Source organism: Patiria miniata, unplaced genomic scaffold (assembly GCF_015706575.1).
Source record: "Patiria miniata isolate m_02_andy unplaced genomic scaffold, ASM1570657v1 HiC_scaffold_7, whole genome shotgun sequence".
Lineage (NCBI taxonomy): Eukaryota > Metazoa > Echinodermata > Asteroidea > Valvatida > Asterinidae > Patiria > Patiria miniata.
In genome coordinates this window covers 34,215,506-34,242,330 of record NW_024037074.1, presented here as the reverse complement: position 1 = coordinate 34,242,330, position 26,825 = coordinate 34,215,506, and the positions used below count along the sequence as shown (strand labels likewise).

The window sequence follows — 26,825 nt, the reverse complement described above, 5'->3', positions numbered from 1 at the left end:
GTCTATTAGAGATGACCAACAGACACTGACCAGCAACATCGACAACCAATCCTTCCTGCACCCGGAAATCCAAACATCAGTCAAAGAGCAACCTTGTCTGGGAAGCCTGCATCTGCAACCACAATCCTGGCCAGCAACAACTATACCACGTCAAGACAGCACTACAACACAACAGATTCAAGGCTCATCAAGTCAAGACGCAAGATCCAAAGTCGTTCACCTACCAAAGGGTCCCCTACACCCAAGGTCGAACCCACTAGGCTCAACCCGCCTATTACACAGCCCAACACAGGCAGTTCTCATCACATCCAGTACTTCCGAAATGACAAAGGTATCCGGGCTTTCCAAACCCACAAGATCCACAATAGCCCGCAGGACAAGCAAGCCTCCAAGACCGAACCTGATGCATCCCCTGCAAATGCAGAAGGTGTACACTGGGTACACCAGCAAGAGAACTCAACACCAGACAGCACAAACACAGAGCACATGGCAGATGGGGAGAAGTACAGGAAATCAGTGAACGTCCAGCACTCACCAAAAGGGACACCATCATCATGAGAATCAAGCAGCTACATCCATGCTCTGTCTGTCAAGCAATGAAGGTCAGCAAACAGAAGATAGTTCCACAAAACTTCAGCATCAACATCAGAGATCTGTTACCCTCTACATGTACGTAGTAGCTCAAACATCCACAGACCTCCGATTCCCTTCCTCCTCCAATTTCTTAGACCTCCTCCTCCAATGTCTTCTAAGGATGTGACATTTTATTTCCTAAATGTTTAGCAAATATTAAGAACCACTTCAATCAATGTTTAGCCATTTCACAAAGACTGACGACTGCCCATGATGCAGACCAACGTGATCGACACAATAAATAAAAATGAGTAACATAACAAAAAGAGGGCTGTCATTGAAATCACTAAAAAGATAAATTTGTAGCCTGAATGTAATCAAGTGCTGTTTTGGAAAATTTGCAGATAGATTCATAATTTTTCATCATTTTAAATGTTTAAAAGTGTAAATTTGGTCACATCCATAATTTTTTCACTCCACCAATACATAGTTCCCCTTTTGCCTGTGGATTTCAGTCTAATGTTGACACTCAGCCTGCAAAGGATGGAATTACTTTTTTGATATCAGATTTTATATATTTATTGAGTTTATATATTTATTGAAATTGATGTGCAAAGATCAACTGGCTAAATTGCATTTATGAAAGTATCTTTTGTCAGAGGATTTTTGTTTCTTTTCACCCTCTGCTTCTTGTTTCAGCTTACTTTCAATAATTCAATGTACCCATTGACACCCTATAGTGAACAGAACTTCATTAATTGTTTATTTCAAACCATCTTTAATGAGGGTAACCCATCCAGCAGAAGCTGACCATTTTGGGCCCTCACAAAATGTAAACAAAGACAAGACAAAAAAAGAACAACGATAAGCTATTAAAAACGAGTAAACTTAAGGACAATTACATAAAAAATGCATGTTAATTAAAAAAAAATCACTAAAACTAACAAACCCCATCCAAGTTGATCATACATAAAAGCACGATCAAAAAAAACAAGACCAAAAAAGGAGTAAAAATTAAAAGTGATAAAATTAACATGTAACAGTACAACTGGCCATTGCATCAACCTTACGCTAGAATCATTCATGGGTTTATTAATTTCTATCCAGAATCTTGGAAATGTTTATCCTGAATTTGTTTCTGCATGTACACTCCATTCAAGTTCTTATTTTAATTAATAAGAACTTGAAAATGTATGGCCACAACTGAAAAATACTTCAGACGGCCTAGGAAGCATTCATTATTTTAAAAGATAACAGGTTCCAAGTTGGCCTGCAACATTTCATGTTTTTACATGAAGCAGTTGGCCTGCTTCATAATGTAAAAACATGAAGCGAATCAAATAATCCAGAATTATAGCTTTGTAAATGGTTCTTTTTTATTTTAGGATAATGAGACAGCCATAAAAAAATTAATGTCTTAAACAAAATCAGGTTTCCTCAATTGAGAGACTATGATTTTTTTCTCTTCCATAAAATTAACATGAATTGTTATTCATGATAGTGGAGAAGAATTCAAACCAAGGATTTATTTCTCAATTAAACTGTATTTCCCAACAGTGGAAATTTTATATGAAACAAAATCAATATTTCTTTGGGCCCTATTAAAAAAAGAAACCCAGCATTATTTCCTTAAGAAAATTATTTCACCCTACCTATGACTTTATGAGACTAACATTACAGAGACAGATATGTTGCAAGTATTGAATGAAGTCCCTGAAAGCCATCAGCCCTATTTTTGGTGCAATAATTGTTCAATTATCAGATTTATCTTCGATCAAGCCAATTAAATATGTTAAACACTTCCAAGAGATTCAAAATGAAACAAATGCACTTAGTTATTTGATGTATGTGAGTAACCACTTGCTTGTCACTTCCTCAACATGCTCAACATCCAAAATGTTTAAACACCTATAAGTCTTATAACACCTACAAGTCTTATATAAGAAAATCTTAGATCTATGGTTAATGGCGATTGCGTATCCATGGGTCCAGTTCCTAAAAGGGAACACACCCACTAAAATGTTTGACCTATCAAACTAATTGGCGACATTAAAAATATACAGGCAGAGGGCAGGGTTTTGATTTTTTGAGGGAAATTTATAAGGTTTGGAAATCTCAGATCTGCGGTTTAGGATTAGTATGGAAGTGCATGCGATTGCGAACACCGGGCTTTTTATGAATGCACATTACATCGCCATGATCGCAACCTTGGTATGCGATTCTTCCCCACTCCCAGCTAAATACTCACGATCGACCAGACCATGAACGTCTTGCAGTTTTCAGGTTTTTAACATTTGGTTGACGGCGGACAAAACCACCTCAAAAGTCAGCAGAGATACAACCATGACAACAGCTTAGTTCCACGACAACATGACCACAGTACGGCGAGACAACTTTAAAAATGGCGGACTTCAGGAAGTTCAGTATTACAGCCATTCCATCGCATTGTGATTGTAAAATCACAGCTGCACGTGCAGCAGAACAGATCCCATTCATTTTGAATGCCTCTCACAAAACAGCAACACCTGTGCGCGCCATCACGCGGGCAAAGATGCGCATACCTTGGCATCTTTCTCAAACATCGGTTTCGTTTGAAACGTAGCTTCCACTTCCACCGATGTCAATTATGTTGTCACTTTCTGGATATATTGTTATGGCTGACTATTCTGCATTTAAAACATCACATTCTTGTTCACAGTCCAAATGTTTAGAGTCGCTATGCTTGGATTGGACATGTAAGTTGTTGGCGAAATGCTAGCGTTTTACTATACAGTCATGACTCTGAGACCGAAGCTAGGCCGAAGTTTCAGAAACGCCACTCAGTGAGACTTTTCTAGAGGGCGCTGTTAAACTTAACGGTACGGTGCATTAGCTGTTTCAAGAGAATGCTGAATAAAAAAAAATATACCTTTGTGTCCCGTTTTAATAATCTTATTTTCATTTTTTTTCCCATATCAAGTTCATCTTGGTGCCTTTTTGTTTTTTTATGCGAACGAAAATTTTCATATTCATGAGCAAATGTGTGTGATGTCGACCGTTTCAGGCAGAAACCTCAATGTTACAGCTATTTCAGCACCACGGATTTTGCCAGAATTTTGGATATCCTGGTTAATTTCTTTTCTTTGCTGATGGGTTCTGTTGTGTCAGTACATGGCATGAAGCCTATGAGCAATTTTTTTCGCCAAAAAAATGTCACTCTTCAATTAACAAATTCACAGCACGCGCGCCTTCAGTTAGATTTTAACTAGTTGCAGGCTAGCATGGAAAAATTGTGCATTTTTCAATAAAATTAATAAAAAAGAAATGTCAAATAGTTTCCATACACTTAGGAGAGGAGTAGAAAGTTTCACAAAAAGTGTTCCTCGGAAACTTTCATCATATGAACCCTGTAATGTTTTCAACTTGTAGTGTAACTAGTGTTCCTTTATTGTTTTTTTTTTGTGGGGGGGCAAATTTGCCGAATTTCTCAGAGAGTTTGTCATATGATCGTGACTATATTTTTGGACCGTCGTATGATCATGACTATATTTTTGGACCGTACTTTAAAGATAGCGCCCTCTATATTTGGATGTGCAGCTGCTTTCGTCACAGACGAACAGCGGCCATATTTGTTGTCCTCCGGCCGTGCAAGTGTGTGCGTAGTCGGCAGTGAAAGTTTTGCTAGAAATTCCTCCCACATTCCGTCAGAAATAAGGCGCAAAAATCATGACATCTCTGACTCGAAGGGGTGGGAATCTCACCCAGAGACACAAGGCTGGTGCAGATGGCGGCGATGAAGAGGAAAACTTTTCACCAGACGTCGAGGAAGTGGACGAGGAATTCGACCAGGATTCGTCGAAAGAGAAGAGATTGACACTCATGGAAGAAGTGTTGTTGCTTGGACTCAAAGATAAAGAGGTCAGAATTGACGGCTGGAATTGCGTCATTCATCTTCAGAAGTTTTGGTTTTAAAGAGGAAAGCTCACACAACATTAAATCGTTTGATTGGGAATGTAACATATTCTTTGCCTCGGAGGTGCATGTGATGATGTTTGACAGTCAACGGCCCCTACATGCCCTACGTGTAGGGCCCCTGTTTTGTTTCGACATTGTCAACCTAAACATGCTAAAGCAGACTTTTCTCAATCTAATGACACTTTTTGGTAATTTTTGAACAGTTTCTTGGGGTAGAAATTACGATTTTCCAGCGCGGTTTACGGCCCGTTGGTGCCGTGCAGCGTGACTTGCGTGCTCAATGTACGACGCGCAGTGATCGCCATCTTTATTTTCGTGTTGCGTTTTGTCATCATCGTCATTTTACCCTCGAATTTCCTTCAAAAATTCAAAACCCTGCCCTTTATCTATGAGTATGACATACCTATCATGTTCTAAATGTCGCCAACTAGTTTGGTTGGTCAAATAACTTAAAAAGTGGATTTTGTTCCCTTAGTTATAGGAACCGGGCCCTACACTACACGATCGCTGTTTTGTGTACAAACTGCCTAGGCCTACGTTACTTTTTCCCCAATGCCCAGTCCTATAAATTGAGTTGGGAAACTGGGTTGGTATGGGTTTGGTTGGGCACCATTGCTATTTGCTGTTTGTCTAATTTGCACATAATATTTTTGAATAAACTTGGGAAGGAATGTTGTATCCTGACGCCACTTTTTTCATCATATTATCAGTGAAGGTCACACATTGAAACAAATATTTAAAAGACGTGAATCTGGGACTGAGAAATATTTCCAATTTTGTTACAAAATACTTTGAAAATGCACTTAACTCTCCAAAGACTTTATTTACAACCAAAGAAGTGGCGTCTGGATCCTACATCCTTACCGAAATGTTGAGAATTTTTGTCTCAAAACTTGCTCTTGAAATGGGAAAATATACATCACATATTTCCAGTATAAATGACCAACTTGCTGACTTTTCCAGTACCTACCGGTGTTGGGCCCACTCGGGTAAAAATGTGATTTCAAACCTCAAAGATCATAGATGTGAATTTGGGGAAAATGTCATTAGAATTGAGAGAAGACGACATTAGGTTTGAAAATCCTTCATTTTTGAAGGATACAAAACACCCTTGACTCTAATTTGATCGAAACTAAAGAGGTGCCTGTAACTACATGATCGCCACCCCCCCCCCCCCATCATCATTTACATTTAAATAAGAAACTGGTACCCGGAAAAAAATAGGGAAATATTTTTATTTACACTGAATGAAATTATGATGCCCACCTTTGGGCCTTAAACAACAAACCAGTGAGATGGGTAAACTTGCTACATCCAGAGTTAGGGTGCTGCAGTAAAAACAATAATAATAAATTTAAATAAATTATAAACAATTTGTATGCAATGATCACATGCAACACTAACAAAGGTATGTCTTATTCTGTCCACAGGGGTACACATCATTCTGGAACGATTGTATATCATCCGGCCTGCGCGGCTGCATGCTAATAGAATTGGGCCTGAAAGGTCGCATTGAACTTGAAAAGACAGGCATGAGGCGGAGAAGTCTATTAAATCGCAAGGTCCTGTGCAAATCGGACACGCCCACTGGTGACGTGCTACTAGACGAGGCCTTGAAACTCATCAAAGACACCAGTAACATGGAGACGACGCAAGGCTGGATCGAACTACTCAGCGGTGGGTTATTGAGAAGGAAATTACTTTTACCTCATACATAATCACGACGGAGAGAGCCATATTGTAGTTGTTCTTTTTGCCCCAAGATGGGGCATATTACCGTGAAACACCTTATTTGCAATCACATGCCAGTCATTCCTTTTGTCTTTTAAATATAAAGTGCACACAAAAGATTTGCGTGGGGAATGTACATGTGATACAGTAGACTCGAGGCTGGATCCAGAACGCAATTTTTTTTGGAGGGGGGGGGGGGGCACAAACAATTTTGTTCCTGGAAAAGTTGGTCTAAAATGTTTCCGCCCCTAATTTAATGTGAAAAGCAGTGGAGGCACTATGTACATGTATTGCTTATATGTTTTGTGGGTGGTGTACGTGGTGGCTGCCTTTTTTTACGACGTCGCTTAAAAGATCCACTATTAAGTGGACTATTACGTTGGACACTCGTGCGATAGTCTACTATGCGTGTGCTTTACTGATCAGTATAGAACTATATCACGGGATGCCAGTGGATTGCAAGACGTAGGGACAGGTACGGACGCCCCACTTCCACTTAACGGTGGGAAAAATGGCTTTTCTTTTCCCAGGCTCCTGAAAGTACAAAATAGTGCCAACTGGGTTTTTGAGGTATATTTAAACATGGTTTGTTTCAGGTGGGCAGTCGATATTAGCTCCCCTCAGTATCGAAAGTTGTCAAAATAGTTCCCTCAATTTTGCCAAAGGAACTAGTTTGTCAAGTTCCAAAATTCGCCAGAAGTCGGGAATGTAGGCCAGTTCATCACAAGTACATAAGTCCAGTCACAAGTACATGTAAATCACAAATAACTGTGGATGAACAATAACAAATGAATCACTTTGTCAAAGCTCATTTGAATAGCTTGTGAGTTGAATTGGGACTGGAGGACTTGTGATGGACTTGCAGGGACTTGTGATGGACTCGACTACATCCCTGCCAGAGCTCCTTTTGAGTAATTGGCCTGTTAACATAATCTTACATGGTGGAAACAGTCAACCTTTCAACCTACTCAATATCTGCATATTGAATGAAACAAACTGAGTGCTATGTCAAAATGAAGATTATACACTTCCTACTGCAGGTGAAACGCCAATCAGTGACTGACTTTCCTTTGGACTCATTTTGTGGGATCTGGTCACGTTATACAATCTTTTTGTGTTGTAGGTGAAACTTGGAACCCTGCCAAGCTGCGCTTCCAGCTGCGCAACGTGCGGGAACGCCTGGCCAAGAACCTGGTAGAGAAGGGGGTCCTGACCACGGAGAAACAGAACTTCCTGCTGTTTGACATGACGACGCACCCACTGACGGACACCACGGCCAAGCAGCGACTCATCAAACGGGTGCAGGACGGCATGCTGAGCCGCTGGCCCAACAACCCCCACCGCATCGAGAAGCGCCTGCTGTCCCTCGTCTATCTGGCCCACTCGTCCGACGTCCTGGAAAATGCGTTTGCGCCACTCTCCGATGAAGATTACGAGGTGACATTTATGAGTCATTGAAAAACGTATATCACGACATCATGGAAATGGCTAGGGATACGGATTTGACTAGATTCTAGGTCTCTGGAGAACTAGATTCGGATTTGACTAGATTCTAGGTCTCTGGAGAACTAGATTCGGATTTGACTAGATTCTAGGTTTGTAGGAGAACTGCAACTGCGTATTTTACGCCATCAAGCACGCATTGCGCACTGTTGAAACTGTTCCAAACATGCTCCCGCGCGCTTGTTGCTCGAAATGTGTTCGAAATATGACACAGCTGATGCGTGTTATGCAAGTTGACGCTCAAAAACGCCGATGCCCACTTCTGGTCTTTAGGAAATGACATCATTTAAGAGAGACCTATGCACACCATGCACTAACTTTCCCCTGATGCTACTTCCTTTGCGTACTAGTTTTGTTTTACAATTAGATGCAAGTGCAATGTAGATATCATGAATGAAAACATCCAAATCAACACACTAACAAAAATATGTAAATGGTAGCATATGGATAGCCCTATAAGACATATACAGCTGTCCCAAGGACAAAACTGAAATTGATAAGCTCAAGATATTCAGGATCAAAGTGGTAAGGGATTATTAAAGTCCTCTGCATGCATAAAATAATGAACCATTTACATACATGTATCTCCAGATTCCAGCAAGTTTTAACCAAGTGCTTGAAATGATTATTTCGTATTAGTGGTTGGTTTACGTGTGCAAATGCCTTAATGCCAAGAAGAACAAGCTTATTATAGATGTTATTATTTTTCTTTGTCCCACACATTTGAATACATTCACAGATGTGAACATATGAAAAGAAAAGAAAATCTTGTGGGTGAAATGTTGGTGCTAATTTGTGAAGGGACAACTGCAATTGTACAATTTCCCAACAATTTCTGGAAGAGATGAGCATGGCTGACTGTCTGCAATTTGAAACTACCAACATTAAATGCCAACAGTATAGTTTGCACTGTATCTTTTTATTAACTAGGGCTGTGTCAAATATATGAAACATTGGAATATTCGACCATCAACTCAATATATCCGAACAGAATGTTTGACAAGTGCAGGTGCATGCAAATCCCAATTGGCAGCCGATTAAAGCTGGCGCATGAATTTTTTTCACCCGGTACATTTCAAAATTGAATATGATTTGAATATGCGATCAATGCCAAGATGGAATAATCAGATACTAAGTTATTCAAAAATGCATAGCACTACCACTAACTTTCTATTTACATGTACATAATTTACATGTACATAATTTACATGTACATGGTTATGATGTACAGTTTGATATCATAAAGGCCAGCTCGTACTTCATGCGAATGCACTTGCAAAGCAAAGATGATGTCATGGAACATGCACGGCAAAATTTGCTGGAGTTGAAATGTGTTCCACTTTAAGAAAGTTGCATAGAGTAAGTTAGAGCAATGTCAAAAATTTCTGATATGTGCTTTAAAAACCAAGTATTTATGAGTCTTTCGTTATCCATGGAGCAAGTCTCCTGTATAACGTCTGATATGTCTAGACATGCAGATATGCAAGCCACACGCCAGCCAATCGGAGTCAACTTTACTAAATTGTGACGTCATTTCATTCCCAAATCAGGACTAAATTGTTCGATTGGTCAATTCGATTGCAGTGTTTTGTAATACAACAGCTGGCTGCGATATCCCGTAACATGATACAGAGCGCATGACAGTTTTTTTTTATCCATTGTCTATGACGCGCAATGGGTGAATGACCCGATATAGAAATTGCTCACTGATTGGTCAAAATCTAGAGGTCTTGCCTAATTAATCAGCAAATCTGCTGTCATATCATAGACTAAGTATTTTCCGGCCTTAAATCAGATTTCTTGTCCACTTCAATCTGTAGCATATATGCAACGAATGATCAAGTTTCTGTTGTTCTTTGTGTTTCAGTTGTCTATGACGCGCAATGGGTGAATGACCCGATATAGAAATCGCTCACTGATTGGTCAAAATCTAGAGGTCTTGCCTAATTAATCAGCAAATCTGCTGTCATATCATAGACTAAGTATTTTCCGGCCTTAAATCAGATTTCTTGTCCACTTCAATCTGTAGCATACATGCAACGAATGATCAAGTTTCTGTTGTTCTTTGCGTTTCAGTTGGCGATGAAGCGAGTGCGTGAACTCCTAGACCTGGATCCCGACGCCCAGATAGGCAAGCCGGGCGTCAACGACGTAATGTGGGCCGTTGTTGCAGCTTTCATCAAATGATCTCCGTTAACGTAAGCCTACTTGTACTTAGAGTTTTTTTTTTTTTTCATGAAGTGGGAGTAAAACTTGTCTTCTCTCAACTCTGCATAGAATAGTTTATTGTTAAAAAAAAAAAGTTGGGAACCGAATAAGTTGATGAAGTGAAAATGATGCAACAAGATTGTGGGTTTTTTGGTTTTGGTTGCAAAATGATCATTTATGCACAAGATGCCTTGGTAGATATTACTGGAACTATGAATGTTGTTGCATCGCTGTTTGATATGATAGAAATATTATTATTATTTTTTTTTTTGAAAACCTTTTAGTTGAACTAAAAAGTTTGTGATTCAGTTGACAACACTTCCAAGATTCGTAAATTTAGCTCAAAATATTATCCCCGAAAAAGGACCAATGGACAAAATTTCCCGATTTGAATTCTTCTAATCCAGAGTTTCTATTTTACTTATTAAGTACATGTACCTGAGGGCCTTTTATTTCTTTTTGTAAAAAATTAAAATTACATTCATAAACAGGAACAGGTAACATAATCCGTGTAAAGTCAACTATTAAAATTCAACCAGATACCAAAATGGGTCTTGGCTAAAAAAAACAACAGGCATGCAACTTTTCCTCGAATCCGTTGATTTCCTCTTCTTTTTTTTTAACTTCTCCTGAATGCCATTACAAATTGAAAAACACTGTACAAAGTCTTGTGTGGTCTGGAATTTACACATTTTTGTTTTTCTAAATTCCCAGTTGCATGCCTTTTTTCATACATTTTCAAATTTAACGGAAATAGTTCCCTATTTTATAGAAAATTCTCTGTAAATAAACCACATACATTTGTGAATGTTTCCCTTCTCTAAAACTAGCAACCTTGAAGATAATTTCAAAAGATAATTGTAAATATGTGCACACATGTGCATTATTTATGCTGTGCATATGCCATTGGACTTACAAATTTATCTGCAGTATAGTAATAGTACCTATTCTTTTGCACAGATGATCGTCCAGTTCATTGTGTGATAACATAATTACAGAAAATGCAGTAATTACTATTCAATATTTTATTGTAAAAGTCATTTTCCTCTTGGCACAGAAAAATGCATTATCTCTAAAATACAACCAATTTCTAACTCTACCCACTAACCTCTACATATATGTGCATGTATTTAATAAAAATAATAGGAACATCTGGTCGTTTTGTCCGCTTATGTTTATTCAGCGCCCATTGCGCCAGGTGTAGTTGAAAGAGTTGAATTAAAACCTCTATTGGAAAATGTACATAAATAGGGTCAGCTGTTTATATACTAAAGAAGATTTTTCTTTTCTTTTTGCCCATGTGTTTAACACACACACACACATGCTCAACTATTATTTTTATTACTATAATTATTTACAATAATGTGGTAAATGTGATACACGTATGAATGAGTTTCTTGGGAAAAAGGGTATTTAGGAATAAGAAATTTAAGGTGCTCAAATTTTTCAATTTTTTCAAAAATGGTTGCCCCTGTGTGTTTATTTATGTACATGTATAAATAACGAATGTATACTGTCGGTGGTGAACTGGTGGAACATGAATCGATAAAGACTGGAACATTTTTTAAAATTTTGCAGTGCAGAATTGTTTGGAGTAAACAAAACTCCTTTGATGTACCCAATAAACCCCGAAAAAAAAATTGTTAAAAAAGTTGAGGTGAACCTCAAGTGATCACCTGTTCAGTTTTGCATTCTCCCCTTACAATTAGTTGATGTTATTGGTTTAAGGATTTGACTACTAGATCTTTTTTTTTTTTTCAAATTTATTTATTTGTTTAATTTTCTTTTGCTTCCAAAAATAAAACAAAGGTAAAGGCTAATGAGGTAACCTGGTCAGTTGTAGTGATGGAGTATTCAGTGCATTGTAAGATAGCTGTTTTATAAAAAAATTTAAAAAATCTTGTGTAAAGTTAAACTCAAGAACGGGAAAATTGGCTGTAAAAAAAACGGACATTGGTAATGACTCCAAACTGTTTACATTGCTTACTGTGTTTGCCACAAAGGAACGTAACTGGTTAATATTAAACTCTGTGGTGAGAATACTTCCGCTACTTTCATTTTACATACTTGGTGTTCCGTCCTCCATGTTTGAACACATAAGTTGTTTCACAATAATCACAAAATATAACTGAAAGGTCCACACAATTGTGCATGCATGTACATGTACATGTGCATTTAGACTCGTTGCTGAGTCACATCCTCTGTTGTGCAGTTCATGTACATGTACCCTAACTGAATTTGTACATGTATACATGTACAATGTACATGTCCGTTTATCTTCACGTGCTTGGTCAACCATTGAGCAAGTTTGCAATAGAGGAATTTCAATAGTGCTGTCTTTTGTTGAGAGGATTAAAAAAAAAAAACCGGGTCCTCAAATTGTACAATGGCTTAGCACTGAGCGCCTCAGTTTCAGTGCTAGTTTTGGATTTGTCAATAGTTGAACTTTCTTGTACTTCAGTGGTGCATGCACTTTGAATATTTTTTCCAGGGTACATTGTACATGTATGTTTACTGCGTGTTGTTCAAGCACATGAGTACTATGTATGAACTGAAGAAGGTGTTCGGTAGCCCAACAAGTGCTAGTGAAGGGCTCTTGAGTTTCAATAGTGTGTCGTTCACCAATTTATGAGGGCTTGTTCCAGGCCCTTCCATTATCATTTAAAACAAATCTTTCTGCTAATTATAATACCAAGGATTCCGCAAAAGTGCCCTATGCACTGAGCTCGAAAGCCTGAGGAAACCTGTAGAAAGAAGACAATGAGAAGAAATTACAGTTTTAGAGGCGGGAGGAAAACCCCAGAAGAATATTCTGGGGAAAACCCACAGAATCAGGCATGGACTGAAAACCCAATCCACATGTTGGCCCAGGCAGGAATCGATCCCGGGTCGCAGCAGTGGAATGCGAGGAAAGTAACCACTGCGCCAACCTGACTCTGTGAGAGTTGACAGCACTATTTTTTTATACATGCACCTGCATGTACTGTAATCACAGGTTATATGTAGTCTAGAAGACTTGTCGCACACTGAGGAAAGTGCACTACATTAACACAGTCACAGTAAACTACTTGGACATGTGTACATTTGTTAGGCTCTGTGAATGAGTCAGCCTTATATGCAGCGGTAATGTTGTCAAAAGGCTGTTGTCAAATGGCGGTGCCCTGTATGCCAATCCTGCAAGTGTGACTAGACGTCAACTCTTGTCATTGATGTATGAACTAACTTCAGCCCTCAACAAAATCATTACATTCATTGTGTGCGTCGGCCATTTTGGGAAACATAGCATACAACTTGGGAGGCCATTAGCCTTTGTCGCTAACGTTCACCAACGTTGGTGACAAATAGTGAGTCCCACTTGCACAATTGTTGGCAAACGTTGGTACTAGTCGCGTAATTGGAGCGCACCCCAGTATCTGGCATTTAAATTGCCGAGTACGTATACATGTACATTGTATCCCCCTGTGCGGGATGTCCTATGAAGGAGTTTACACAGTATTCAACAGATGCAGAGCATGGGACACTCGGTATAACATGTAAAAAATCCTGTATGTATTTAAGGCGTTGTAAAAATGTGAAGGTTTGTGTCAAGTGCAGCTTGATATCGCGTTATTCTTTCTTAATACTACATTCATTCAGGATGCGTTCTCATAAAAAACAATGAAAAAAAGCATTCTCATGCATCGTTTGCGTCAAGCAAATTGGATGCTCTTGAAAAAATTTGATGTTTCCGTAGGTCTGCACACACACTGATGCGCTGGTCTTTTTTTTTTACATCTACCGGTAGTTCTGTGGAAAAATCCATCTCCCCTATATTTGGTTGTATATACTTGCGTTGCATGTTAAAAAGAAACTATAAAGTGTAGTGTCAAAGAAAAAGTAGGTTTCCATACATTTATTTTTGATTTGTAATTCCTGACTGTATTATAAATTTAATAATTTTAAATTTGGGTCTCACAGCTTTGTTCAAGTTGGTGAAATAAAAACAAAAACCCAAAGTATGTGTAGAAGGGACACGAGCTGATTTTAATTTTTTCCTAACTTCTTCTTGTGGCTTCTGTATATTGTTTGCTTTTAAAATTATTGGAGGTTCAAGTGTTTTAAGAATAAGCAGAAAACACTGGCACGATACAAGAGTTTTGAGTTGTTTTTGTGTCACGTATTTTGAAGTAGTGATATTTTTGAAATTAATGGAAAAAAAAAAGATTCTTGACTGAGGGCAGTTGGTGTGATTTGCGTAATGTTTGGGGGATTTTTTTTCCCAATTTTGCTAGAAAATGAAGTCTATCGATCATGTTTGTAATGAACTGTAGGGTTTTCCATGTTAAAAAATCTGTTTTTGTCTTACCAAACCAACATTACTTTTTCGGAGTCGCCGTATAAACTTCAGTTAACATTGATAAACCACCCACACTGCTTTGTGGGCTTGACGAACAGGGGTATGATCAAGCACATGGTAGATGTGTGCACTTTATAAATACACTATTATTATTATTATTATTAGAATGTAAATCTATGTAATGTACACAAATTTGGTCTTACTGTATCTATATTCTTTTTTTTTCCAGTAAAGTAATAAGCCATTTTGGTGATTTGCTATATTGATGCAAGTTAAAAGTTAGAACGCAGATTTTTGAAGTGGTTTTGTAGGAGGTGGTAATTCTGGGAGATAGATTCAAAATCAAGAGTGATAACTATCCAACGTGTATTAAAAGTTCAATAACGAAAACTGGTCAAACAAGTGCACATTTAGTGTTCTCCACTGCTAATTTTGTTTTACTAAGGATGCTAATTAAGTCTACACAAAATTTAACAATGTGCTTAAACAGGCAATGTCTTTGTGAATTTTTTTTTTTCAAGACACATATTTCAAAATTTTTCATGTGTTGAGATGAAACAAGATTTAGACGTATTCTCATTGTAAGATACTAAATATGTCATGCGTACATAAAACTGTGTAGTACTCAGTGGCTTTCTCGAAAGGAGATTCTGTGGGTGCCGATTTCACAAAGCTGCTAAGCATGGAAACATTTGCTTAGCAAAAAAACAGGTTACCAGCCAAAATGTCATGCAATGTATATTACTTGTGACTGGCCAAACTTTTCCGCTAACTGTTACGCAGTGCCATGAAATTGGGCCCTGTTCATAAGAACCTTAAATGTTACATCTGAATGCGTGTGTCATCTTTTACTTGGGTCACAGCCCGACCCTTATTTTCAGTTGTTTCATGTAAATACATGTTTACTTTTTGTACGTCAAGTGCGATGACCTCAAAATGTGCCTGTGAGACACATATACATAATACACATACATTTATAATGTAGCTATTTGATTCACATTCAAAAGAAATGTATCCTGACATGTATTGACAGAAAACTATAAATTTGAAATTTTGTTCATTAGTACCAGCTTAGAACAAATGTACATGTAACCAAATTGAGATATTCAAACACATGGTCAGGTTTTCAAACCCCAATTACTCCACTATGTATATATTTCTCAAGTATGTATTGGATTTAAGTTGTTCTTCATTTTTCATTTTCTTTTTTTCTTCCTTGTGTATACTGAGTACGAAACCCTTTGTAAATCTAATACCATAATGACAGAAATAAAGATTTAAGCTAAGAAAGAACGAGTGTTGTGGTGGAATTCATTTCAATGCGTTGTTTATTTTAAAAAAAATTCAGTCTTTTAAACAAAACTCGAAAAGGAATACCACTGGCCTAGATATAGTCTGGGGTACATGTAGGGCTTGGTTTAATAAGTTCTAGAAATTAGTAAAAGGTTATTTGCCAAAGAGACCCCCCCCCTAGACTTGATGACCAGTCGTTGGTCGTATTTTGTCTGTGAACTTCAGCTGAACTCCTTTGGCGCGGCTGGTATAAGACTAGTACGTAATTGGCCGGATTGCGATCAGAAATAGTCAGCATCATTTGGTCTGGTAAGATATCATCACTTAAATGTGTAAGCTTTACATTTGAAAGGGGCCAGTGGCGGCGCCAGACTCTCAAAAAAAAAAAAATTGGGGGGGGGGGTAGTCTGAGTATTACCTGTTATCCATTGAACCAAGTCCTGTATAACCTCTGCTCTAATATGTCTAGACATGCAGATATATGCAAGCCGCGATGTCATTTCATTCCTAAATCGGGACTAAATGGTTTGATGGTCAATTCGAATGCAGTGTTTTGTGATACAACAACAGCATGCAGGTGCGATATCGCGTAACATGATACAGAGCGTGTCACAAATTTTTGTATCCATTGTCTATGACGCGCAACAGGTGAATGGCACATATAGAAAGCACCCGCTGATTGGTCAAAATCTAGGAGGTCAAGAGGCGGGGCCTTGCCTAATTAATCAGCGAATTTGTTCACACATAACATGCATAATAGACCATAGACTTGGGGGGGGGGGGATGGGGGGGGCAAGGAAATATTTGTTGGGGGCAGTCAATGGTCTGGAAATAAGTAGAGTGTAGTCTTTTTTCTGAATGAGAAATGTATCAAACCGCAGAATGGTGTATAACAAATGTACAACAAATGTACAAAGACGTTGGCTGATTATCTTCGGGTTCATAAATGCATGTGTGGCGTGTTTTGTCTACCAAAGTACCAATGTTTATAATGCTCTCATTGGCCCAAAATGTGTCCACAGAACCGATGATTCACTCTCTATCTTCAACTTGTTACATGTATGTATCTTATTCTTCACAGCGAACAAAATAGACATAATTACTCTATTTGTAGATAAAGTGTTGGGGAAAAACTGGGGGGGGGGGGGGGGGGGGGGGAGGGGGCATCTGTTGGGTGGGGGAAAGGAAACACTTTGGGGAATCCCTCCACGATTTTCTTCAGAATGTACTTGAAGATTGTGTACATTGGTTGTCATAGGGCCATGGGAAGATGTTTTATCTTTGGAAATAAAAGAAAAACAGTTTCTCCAGTTAAAACTCAATATGGAGTATTTAGGAGGAATACTACAGATGTGTTTGTGTACGACCACAAGCTGTTTTGTCTGTTTTTAAAATGGCTCTGTCAGCCTCTGTGATGTGATGTTTCAGCGTGAATTCATGTCACTAAATATGTTTAATGCATAACAATGATAAACACTATCAAGTACAACCGAGGTGGACCTTTATTCCTCTAGATGTGGGCCTCAGAAAATGCCCCTTTAATGTGAGGTCATGTGACACGTGATGACGTCATCACGACGTCACTTAAATGCACATCTAGAACCCATTCCTGTCTATATACCAACTAACGATTCAACCCAATCAGACTTGTACTTCAGAACATACATGTATAGGGCTTTGAAAAATGAACCTTTAATGTGACATAACTTGGCACCTGATTTATGTAATCGTGACGAAAATCTTCGGCATACATCTTCAAGTGGTGGCCTAAGTGTGTGCCAAGTCTGAAGTCGATCGGATTTGCGAAAGTGTCAAAGTTTTTGGGTGGAAGAAAACGTGAACATAAGGGAAAGAAGTCTGAAAAAGGGAAAAAAAAGGGGGGAAAAAGGGGGGGGGGGGGGAAGAGGGAAAAAAGAGGGAAAAAAACAAGAGCTGTTTCGGAGCATGTACTCTGAAACAGCTAAAAAAAAGTTGTATCGGAGCATGTACCCTGAAACAGCTAAAAAAGCCTTAAACATAAGCAATTATTTCAGAACAGAAAATGATGATTTGACCAATTCCAGCAAATTCAGCTTTGTCAGTACAGGGCGCTTCAGATGCATATCCATAAAACAGTTAAAACAGTACAGGAACTCACAATAATATAGTAGGGCCTACTCACCCACAAGCTGACAACAATTCTCCCACATGTCCACAGGGTCAAGATAAAGTCCTTTGTATTTTACCAGCCATGTTTGAGGTCTCAATTTTCCAAATGTCCAAAGAAGAGTTCTTTTCAACACTATTTTTGGTCCCATGGAGTAAAGCCAACTGTTTCAAATTTTGAAACCAAAGTAGTCTGGTGCCATGACTACAAAGAAGTTGTGTACAACAGGGACCAGACCAGGTACCAGATTGCTTGACATCATGCAGTACTTATGAAATATAGAAATACAAAAAACAAATATGTAGGTTGGACTAGTTATTTTATGCACCACTCAGTTTTCTTGTTCAGCAGGAGTTTTCACTGTCTCAAGTTTTGGGATACATCCTATTTTTGCTGGGAAAAAGAAAAACAAGTGCACTCAGAAAACAATTCCAGATTTCGTTTCAGTATTTTTAATAATGAAAAAATAGCTAAGAATACAATACATATAGATTTTTTTCCCCTACAAAATATCTACTTAGCCCACAACAGCATAATATAGTATTTTTCTCTCTGAACAAACACGGAAGACAGGTTGCAAACAAGTTGCAGATATCCACAGACCTACAAACTAAAACAGCAATTCTTAGCTTTACAATTACACTTAAAACACAACAGAACTTTGGACATTTTTACAAGGCATTTGTAGCAATCAAGGCAACTCAAGGTTATTTCAGCCTTAAAGATTGGAGGGAAAAATTAATGGTTATTTGATTAAAGTTCTCAGGCAATTTAGATCCTGAATTAATTATTTTTTTTGCGCACGATATAATTAAAGGTAGAGTCCATCATTTGCAGCCATCCGAAAAGTAACTGGCGTAATTATTGTTGAAAAACTAACTTGGTTGAAAGATAGTAAGGAGACTAAACTCCCTGTGAAATTACTCTTTCTGGGAAGCTGTCATTTTGAAGTAATCAACGAAAGAAGGCATTTCCAACGGTGATTCTTAAGAAGCACCGTAGGAAAATTTAAATTAGTAGTTCGTTTTGTTATTCAGCGCAGCGCGCACAAGTATTCGAACGACGCACACGCGCGCGCAGTTGTTATAATTCGTCCGATCAGTGCGCGACGTCGCGTATAGTTGCAATTCAAAACAATTCAAAACATGATTCACAACTTTTGATTTGAAATTGAGATCTTAGAATGCTGTTTTTCTCGGAATGTACAGCTGAAGCTTAGCTGAAACTTCATCAGGTTAGTTGCTCAGTATCCTTCATTAGATTTTGAACTCTTTTGTTGCTTCAAACGAACAAAATGCACAAATTACAAATGATGGACTCTACCTTTAACAAAAGGCGAGTCCCCTCTTTATGGATTGACACCAATTAAAGAAATGAAAATTAATGCACTAAAATAAATGTACAAAATAGAAGTGGGACATTTATGCAGTTACAATTACTATACACATTGGACAACGCCCTTAGGGCTCAATGACAATGAAATGTACAATTGTTACAAAAAGTCAACAAAAATATCTCCAAACCTTTGCTTGAAATTGCCCCCCCCCCCAACCTGAAACTGATTCGGATATGGATCAACTCTGGAGTAAACACTGAGAAAAATATAAAAAGTCATTGATTTACAATGTAAAAGAAGGTTCCTACACTAAAGAAAAAAATCAAGTTTTAAGGAACAAATAATTTGAAATTGAATTGTATTTCATTATGTTGTTTCAATTGTTGGATATTTTTTTGGCTATGTTGACAGAACACTGATATTGCACGTGTTTATTTACATAAAAATAAAAGTATTTACAAATTATACATAAAACGGATGAGCGAATAAGATGTTTTTAAATTCATAAGTTGTGAATAAACCGAATAAAATACAATATTTATACACAAAAAATAAATTCTGCAAATTAGAATAACATTTATGAGGGATTAGGCTTAAATTTGGGACGACTTATGGATGGTGATTAAAAAAGGGCAAATTTCACTAAAAGTCTTCTAATTTCCTTTTTTCCCCCATTTGTCATATTACAAATGAAGAGAAAAAATAATAAACACAATCAATGGGTATGTGTATTAACATCTCAAGTCTCCAACGGCCTATTTGCACTCTTAAATTATTTATGAATAAGAAATCGCTTCCGATAATTGTTTCATTTCATTAAAAAATTAAAACATAGAGCATCACAAAGTTGCAATACACACATATAATGTGCAGAAAATATTAAAAATAAAGGCAGCTTTTTATTGCTCATTATCCCAATAATCAAAATGACATAATTTTTTTACCAATATTTATAATATCAACAAGAATTTTCCAGTCATTGAACAAATAGGTGGTCGTCACCACCAAAAGTCCATCGTGAAGAACTTGGATAAAAGAGCAAGAATAAATGTAAAAGAGCACACAATTTACATTTCTAAGACATGACTCCAATATATAGCACTAACGTCTCCCTGCATGGACAATAGAGGGGGCTATTTTTAGGCTAGTCAACTATTTCATCTGTTCTTCCCAATCCATGGGCCCTGGTGATCTCTTAAATTATCTATAAAGTTTCATTGGACAGATTTGTTTAACCAACAACACTTGTTGGTCAACACTTCGGCATATGCGCAACATGTGTGTTTGGAATGTTCGTGGATTGATTTTGGCAGTAAACTAAATACCACAAAAAAAGAAAGTCCACACTCACTGGAGGGGTCATAATTTTAAATCTGATCGTCTTGTGATGATGCCTTTTATATAGACCTTTGGGGAATTTTGTAAGCTACATTTTGATACCCCGTTTGCTACCGAAGACTGTAATTGTCCAACATTGACAACGGTTTATGAAAAATGACACAGTTGGAAAAGTTGCAAATTAAAAGAGGGGAAATTAGCGTAACCACACATGCCCGTCATTGGCCGCTATAGATTGCACAGTGCCCGAACAAAGCGGGGGTCATTCAAATAGCCTGCGTGCTCCAATGCATACAAGCACTGTGGGATCGATATTCCCTGGCTTTCATTTCGGGCAGTGTAACATTGTCACAGCGCAATTTCCACTCACGTAATCTTTTACATTTGCAACTTTTCCAATGAGCGTGGAATTCTCCTTTTTTTGCGGTGTTTACTATAACAATGCTTGGCGATATCTTCACTTCCCAAATTTTCTGACAGAGATGAGCGGTTGCAGGCCTCTTGGACAGGGTATTGGGTAGGAGTGAACTTGACTACCCTCTCCATTCACTACCTGATGGGAGTCAGTGGAACAGCTTGAAGCCATAAACACGATAACAGGAAACATTGCCAACTAGGTTGGCCAATTTTTAAGAGGCGTCGACTAGTTCAACAAACGTTACGGTAGTGGCCAGCGGTGAAGTGTTTTCACTTTAATATTCTGCCTATTAATGTGCATCATAAAGCTGCTCAGTCAACAGTGAGTTCACATGCAGGAACTATTATAGGAATAAGCTCTTGACATATTCGACAACACGTTTTTCTGAACAGAAACTTTTTAGCACAGAATACTATCCATCACACACACTGCTGTTTCGAGGGAGCTATGTTGGCGCTGATGAAATCCCGGTTCAACAAAGGACCCTATTTAGGCTTTGAAATCCCTGTTGTCAGAGGGCGCTATTTTGACTGTCCATCACTGCCAACAGAGGGCCCTATTTTGCCTCTGCAATCCTCGTAAACAGAGGGCACACTTTTGGCTGACACATCCCTGTCAACAGAGGATGTTACTTTGGCTTGGAAATCCCCGTTGTCAGAGGGCGCAATTTTTGACTGTCCTTCACTTTCAACAGAACGCATAAGTTTGGTTGTCAAATCCGGGTCAACAGAGGGCACTATTTTGTGCACAGTGATTCCCCCAATTCAGCAAGGACACCTACTGAGGTGCGCACTACTCTGCTTTCTTGGCCAGTCTGATCCTCATCTTCACGATCCCAATCGGCAGGGCTTTCAGAAAGGTCCAGGCCTCAAAATGGGTCATGGGGGCCATTTTCTTGCCGTTGACCTCCACGATTTCGTCCCCGACATGTATCTGCCCGCTGCGATTGGCCACCCCGCCAGTGAAGATCTTCTTGACGGTGATCGGGAGGTCACCCTTTGGGGAGCTCTTGCCGCCTTCTACGCTGAAGCCCAGCCCGGCCGGCCCCTTGGCCATCTCGATATCGGCCATCTCAGAGGCTGGCGATTCCTCTTCTGTTGGATGAGACAAGCAGGATAAACTACTGAATCCTTCAATCAATCAATCTAGTTTATTTCATAACTTCATAATGAAAACATATAAAGTACGCAACTTAATAGATAAACAAAACATAAAAGTAAATGACAAGGATAAGTAACAAAGATAAATGAAAAGCAGAGAAGTTATAAGGAAGTTGTAAGAAGTCCAAGGACTTATGAAACACTCCCTTTTAAACCCCCCACCCCCCACCCCCGAGAGAAAATCCCAAGTGTTCCCGTTACACCCAACTACCCCACCCCAACCTAAGATGTTCCATTAACTTAATAAAGACAAGAATGTATGTATAAAACAATGTACAATGTAAACACTGTGAGAGTGGAAAAGTAGTAATAAACAAAAAAAACAAAATCAATTTCCTTGCAGGTAGTTTCTATACAATGTTTTGAAAACAGTTAAAGACTTCGCTTCAGAAATGAAAGATGGCAATCCGTTCCAGAGTTTGCAGCCTTGATAGCGAATGCTGTGTTGGAGAGCTGTGGTTTTACATTTAACTTGAGTGTATTTATGTTTAGAGGACCGAGTATTATATGTGTGATTGCTAATTGAAAAGAAATTGTTAAAAATAACAGGAAGGTTGCTTTTGAATGGTCTACTTGAGGAGTTCAGCTATGTGCTCCATGCGTGAACAAGAGAGGGAGCTATTTTAGAGGGCAGTGGATGTGACACAGCATGCACGTACTGGTTTGCGTGCATATAATAGCCAGAAGTACGCACAATTTTATATACTCTGAATATGCACCATTGCAAATAATATCCATTTACTGTCGGTGGCTTTTGATTCTTAACACCAGAGTAACGGCCTCATGTTTGTGACATGGAGATCAACTCCTTTTTTGTTAAATACTCTCCATATTTGAATTATTAATGCTCTATGCAAAAGATGTAGTTTGTGTAATATATTGTATTTAATCATCATCATTCAGATGATGCATGGGGGACCTCTTTTCCACTTTTTTCTTTTCGTTCTTTCTATCAACATTTTGCAAATCTATTGAACGACAATGAACAGACAACTGTATCGATTTCTAAAGAGTTGTCTTCACTCTTTTTTGGCTTAATTATTAAAAAAACAAAAACAAAAACAAAAAAAATCAAAAAACAAAGAAAATTGAATTTTTGTTGTTTATTGGGTTGTTTGTTTGTTGAAAAAAAAATTTTGTTGGATTTTTGTTTGTTTGGTGGGAAGCCAAAGGGATTCTGGTGTGTATATCTGATAGAATGAGAACATTTCTTGATCGTCATCTACATGTATGTGACCTTACCCTCTTCAGGAACGTGGTGTCTTGCCACCACCAGCACCACGTCCTGCCGTTTGCTCTTGAGCATCTCCAACAGCTCAGTGTGAGTGGCATCCTTCAGGACCCGGCCGTTGACGGATAGCACGCGGTCTCCCCGCTGGATGCGCCCAGTGCGATCAGCCAGCCCGTTGGGTATCACCCGATGCACCTGTTTTTTTTAAACATAAAACAAATAATTGACACAAATTCCATCTTACAAATAATTTAATTGCGGTATCCGCTGCTAGATTGTGCATCAGATTCGAACCAGCCAACCGATCCCGTTAGCTCGGTGGTCGAGTGGTTTAAGATGTCTGCACTAGAAACCAGGAGGTCGTGGGTTCGAGTCCCTCCCGTGTGATTTTTTCCAACTTTCAATCGGGAGGTAATTCATTGAGAATATAGTGTTTATACGTTAGTGTGATTTACATCTCCCCGACGCAAATTCCATCTTATGAATAAAATAATTGATGACATCTTTTGCACGCACTGTAAATGAAGTAAAGTAACTCATAATACCTCTAAGATGGCCACTGACTGCAAAGTGCCTATTCCAAATTGCCCAGCGATGGATCGTGGACCTACCATTATTTCTTTCTTCTCCTGGTCAATGCCTCCGGACACAGTCAGCCCGAGTCCCTGGGTCTCGTTCTCCTTGTGCAGGATGACGACCGACACGTTGCTGTCTGTCATGTCATCCAGGGATTCATTGGCGTCCTCTATCAGCTTCTCCAGCTCGCTGGTGGATAGCAGGATGGTGGAGGTGGAACTCTCTGACCAGGAACGCTCCAAGAGTCCTCGCGGATCTCGTTCTGAAACAAAAAGAGAGAACCCAGAATACAGTAAAATAAAAAATATAAAAATTAAGAACGTACAAACAAAAGAGGGACAATAGGGGGTCCCCGATTGCAGGCAGATTCACCCTTAAATGAACGTATAAACACTGCCTTACAGGGTACCTGAACAATGGGACGTACCCCACAAGGAATGCCCACCGACTTGTGGGGTACCGTTTTGGTACCCCACAAGTTTTTCACAAAATAGATATATGGATTTTACTAAAAAAAACTAGGAATTTCCAAGGTTGGTTGATCTGTCGCAAATGGAAGAGTTTTAGAAAAGGGATATTAAGTCCAAATTTCAGCCCAGGAAATTAATTCTGGTTAAAATAAGAGCATTTTGAAGTTAGTGTGCGACATTGCAAAAGGAAGTACCCCACTTCTATGCCTATGTAAGGGTGTGTGTGTGTTGGGGGGATACAATCTCAGGACCCTCTGCCCTCTCCTTTCTCTAAAGTTCAATCAGAGAAAAAAAACCCACTGTGGTCTGAGAACTTGATCTTCATACATGGGGGGATTAAAAAGAATACGATACCCAGCAAAATATATGTGCTAACCATATTTACAAGCTTCATCAAAAAATCACCTGAGAAACGTTTACAGGCAATGTACATCATACAATTGGGATGGTAACCATTTTCTGCTAAGTAACTACTTTGAGCTTAACAGTTTTTTGTGCCATGAAGCTCCCTGAAATTTGTCTCTGGTATGAATCAGGCTTCTGGCTGTTGAGGATATGTGTCAGAGGTTGGGAGCTAAACATGGATGAGTTTTTCCCTCAACATGAGGCCTCATACTCACCCATAGGGAAATTCCTCTTTGCTCTTTCATTGATCTTTTTCCTCATGACCACGCTCTTGGAGTCCGGCTCATCTCCATCCATGCTGAGTTTAGGGAATGCGGTTTTCCTTGGGCTGGGGCCACCGTCTGAATTTGGGCTGTACGGCGGCTCTGGCGTGGAGGACTTACTTCCCGAAAATACAGAGTCTGGCTCGTCACTGTCTAGTCTCCCGTGTCCCCTAATGATTTTGGTACTTGAATCCTCGTCTGAAGAGGCACCGTCCATTGTTACGGCATGAGCAAGTTCCGTCGCCAGGTCCGTGATTTCCTCGTCCGTGTCCGACGCGTATGAGCTTTCTTCCGGTTTCTTCCGGGCAACGACTAGCGTGATGTGGGAGGGGGCGGCCTCCAGAAGGTTCATGGCCTGGGCGTTGGTAATGCCCACCATGCAGTTACCGTTCACGTCCAGTAGCTGGTCCCCGATGCGCAGTCTACCAGTGCGGCGGCTGGCTGATCCGGGGGCGATGGTCTTAACGTATATGCAGCTTTTGGACGTGTCCGAGCCACCCTCGATGCCGACGCCGAGTTTCTCACCAGGATTTTTCACGATCTGGAGCAAAGAGAAGAGGAAAGACAAGACATGATAATAACCCATTCAATTTCTGACATGAGATACATGTTTTACCTCTAAATTCTTGGCACAGCATACTGCATGCCATTCATGACATGTTTCCTAGTTCTACTTGTGTATGCACCATGCATGTAGAACATGTCTGGTATATTAAGTTTGAAAGGGTGAAGCAGAGTTTGAGATTTTTTATTGATTAATAAACAACTCACTTGGAAAAAAAAATCATAATGCTTGAGCAAGCTCATATACACATGTACACGTTATATGTACATGTTTGTATGTACGTACATGTATGATGTTTTGTGGCATGCTTAGTTCCAGTCATTTCCTATTGCTAAATTAGTTTAAAATGGAACGGGGCTATTCTTTACATCGGTCCCACTTTTCATGTTTTTTCTTTAACTCTAAAAGGGCTGGGTTATTTTGACCATCTCTCAGTCGAGTGACGAAAAGTTTTGAAACTCGGTACATTCATAGATGATAGAGCAACTTATCATGAACATACCCAAGAAATTTCATGACTATAGGTCAAAGGGTTTTGGAATTATGGCTAATTAATTATTCATATGTACAAATGGTAATTCTGCTCTATGTACACGACGTATATGGGAAAATTCAGTTTTCACGGCACATAGCGCTGGAAAAGTTTTCGTTGCGCGGCTACCCGTGGTCCTATTTTTATGTTTTTGGTATCAAAAGATGCGCAAGGCTCGAGGCTAAAAAGTCATAACAGCTCAGGTAGCGAAATCTTTTTTTTTCAAAGCTATCGTGAACTTTCAGAAACTTTGAACATCTATCAATCTCTGTCAACAGAAATAATATGATGGCTGTACTAAATGACCCATACAGAGATAATTTCCCTGTATCTTCCTCTATCGAAATCTTCATTTATTTGGTTTATAACTCTCTATCGTTATTTCCCCTGTCAATTCACAATGCAAACCTTTACTAGTTCACTAGGTTAAGTTTGACAAAAGAGTCGCAGACTCGCAACGGTTTCCATGGAGCAAATATCAATGTTGTAGACTTTGCACTTTACTGCTGGGTGTGCTGGCATGATGACAGTGCGTGTACATTGGGTTTGAACCCAGCAAGAGGCCACATAATGAAACTGGATGATCATAGTTTTACAGATTTGTTAAATTTAGAGCAAAATTGCAGGCATTTTTTCAGAAGCCTCTAAAATCCGCTACTGCACAGGAACCCAATGGCACATTTATTGTATTTTTGTAAGGCCATTATAAGGTACCTGTCCACTCCTTTGGAAGTCCTGAGGGCCTGAAAACAGACTTTCTATAACTTTGCTTTACTGTTGGGCTTGA

The 26,825-nt window shown here is 39.0% G+C and overlaps 2 protein-coding genes across 5 annotated transcripts in view; one reads left to right on the top strand and one right to left on the bottom strand.

Moving 5' to 3' along the window:
* Nucleotides 1-4,278: 4,278 nt before the first annotated feature.
* On the top strand, nt 4,279-10,528 carry LOC119744779 (Golgi phosphoprotein 3-like). The gene is made up of 4 exons (XM_038220910.1): nt 4,279-4,470; nt 5,958-6,204; nt 7,382-7,695; nt 9,838-10,528. The coding sequence occupies exons 1-4, from the start codon at nt 4,279-4,281 to the stop codon at nt 9,946-9,948; spliced, it is 864 nt and encodes a 287-aa protein (XP_038076838.1). The 3' UTR covers nt 9,949-10,528.
* An 8,901-nt stretch (nt 10,529-19,429) lies between these two features.
* Nucleotides 19,430-26,825, bottom strand: part of LOC119746231 — a 93,099-nt gene continuing 85,703 nt past the window's right edge. For all 4 annotated transcript variants that reach the window (XM_038223050.1, XM_038223051.1, XM_038223052.1 and 1 more), the window contains 4 exons: nt 24,894-25,482; nt 23,839-24,065; nt 23,239-23,422; nt 19,430-21,930 (listed from right to left, as the gene is read on the bottom strand). In XM_038223050.1, coding sequence (XP_038078978.1) covers nt 21,629-21,930; nt 23,239-23,422; nt 23,839-24,065; nt 24,894-25,482 — 1,302 coding nt within the window. In that variant the 3' untranslated portion in view covers nt 19,430-21,628. The remainder of the gene's footprint in view (nt 21,931-23,238; nt 23,423-23,838; nt 24,066-24,893; nt 25,483-26,825) is intronic.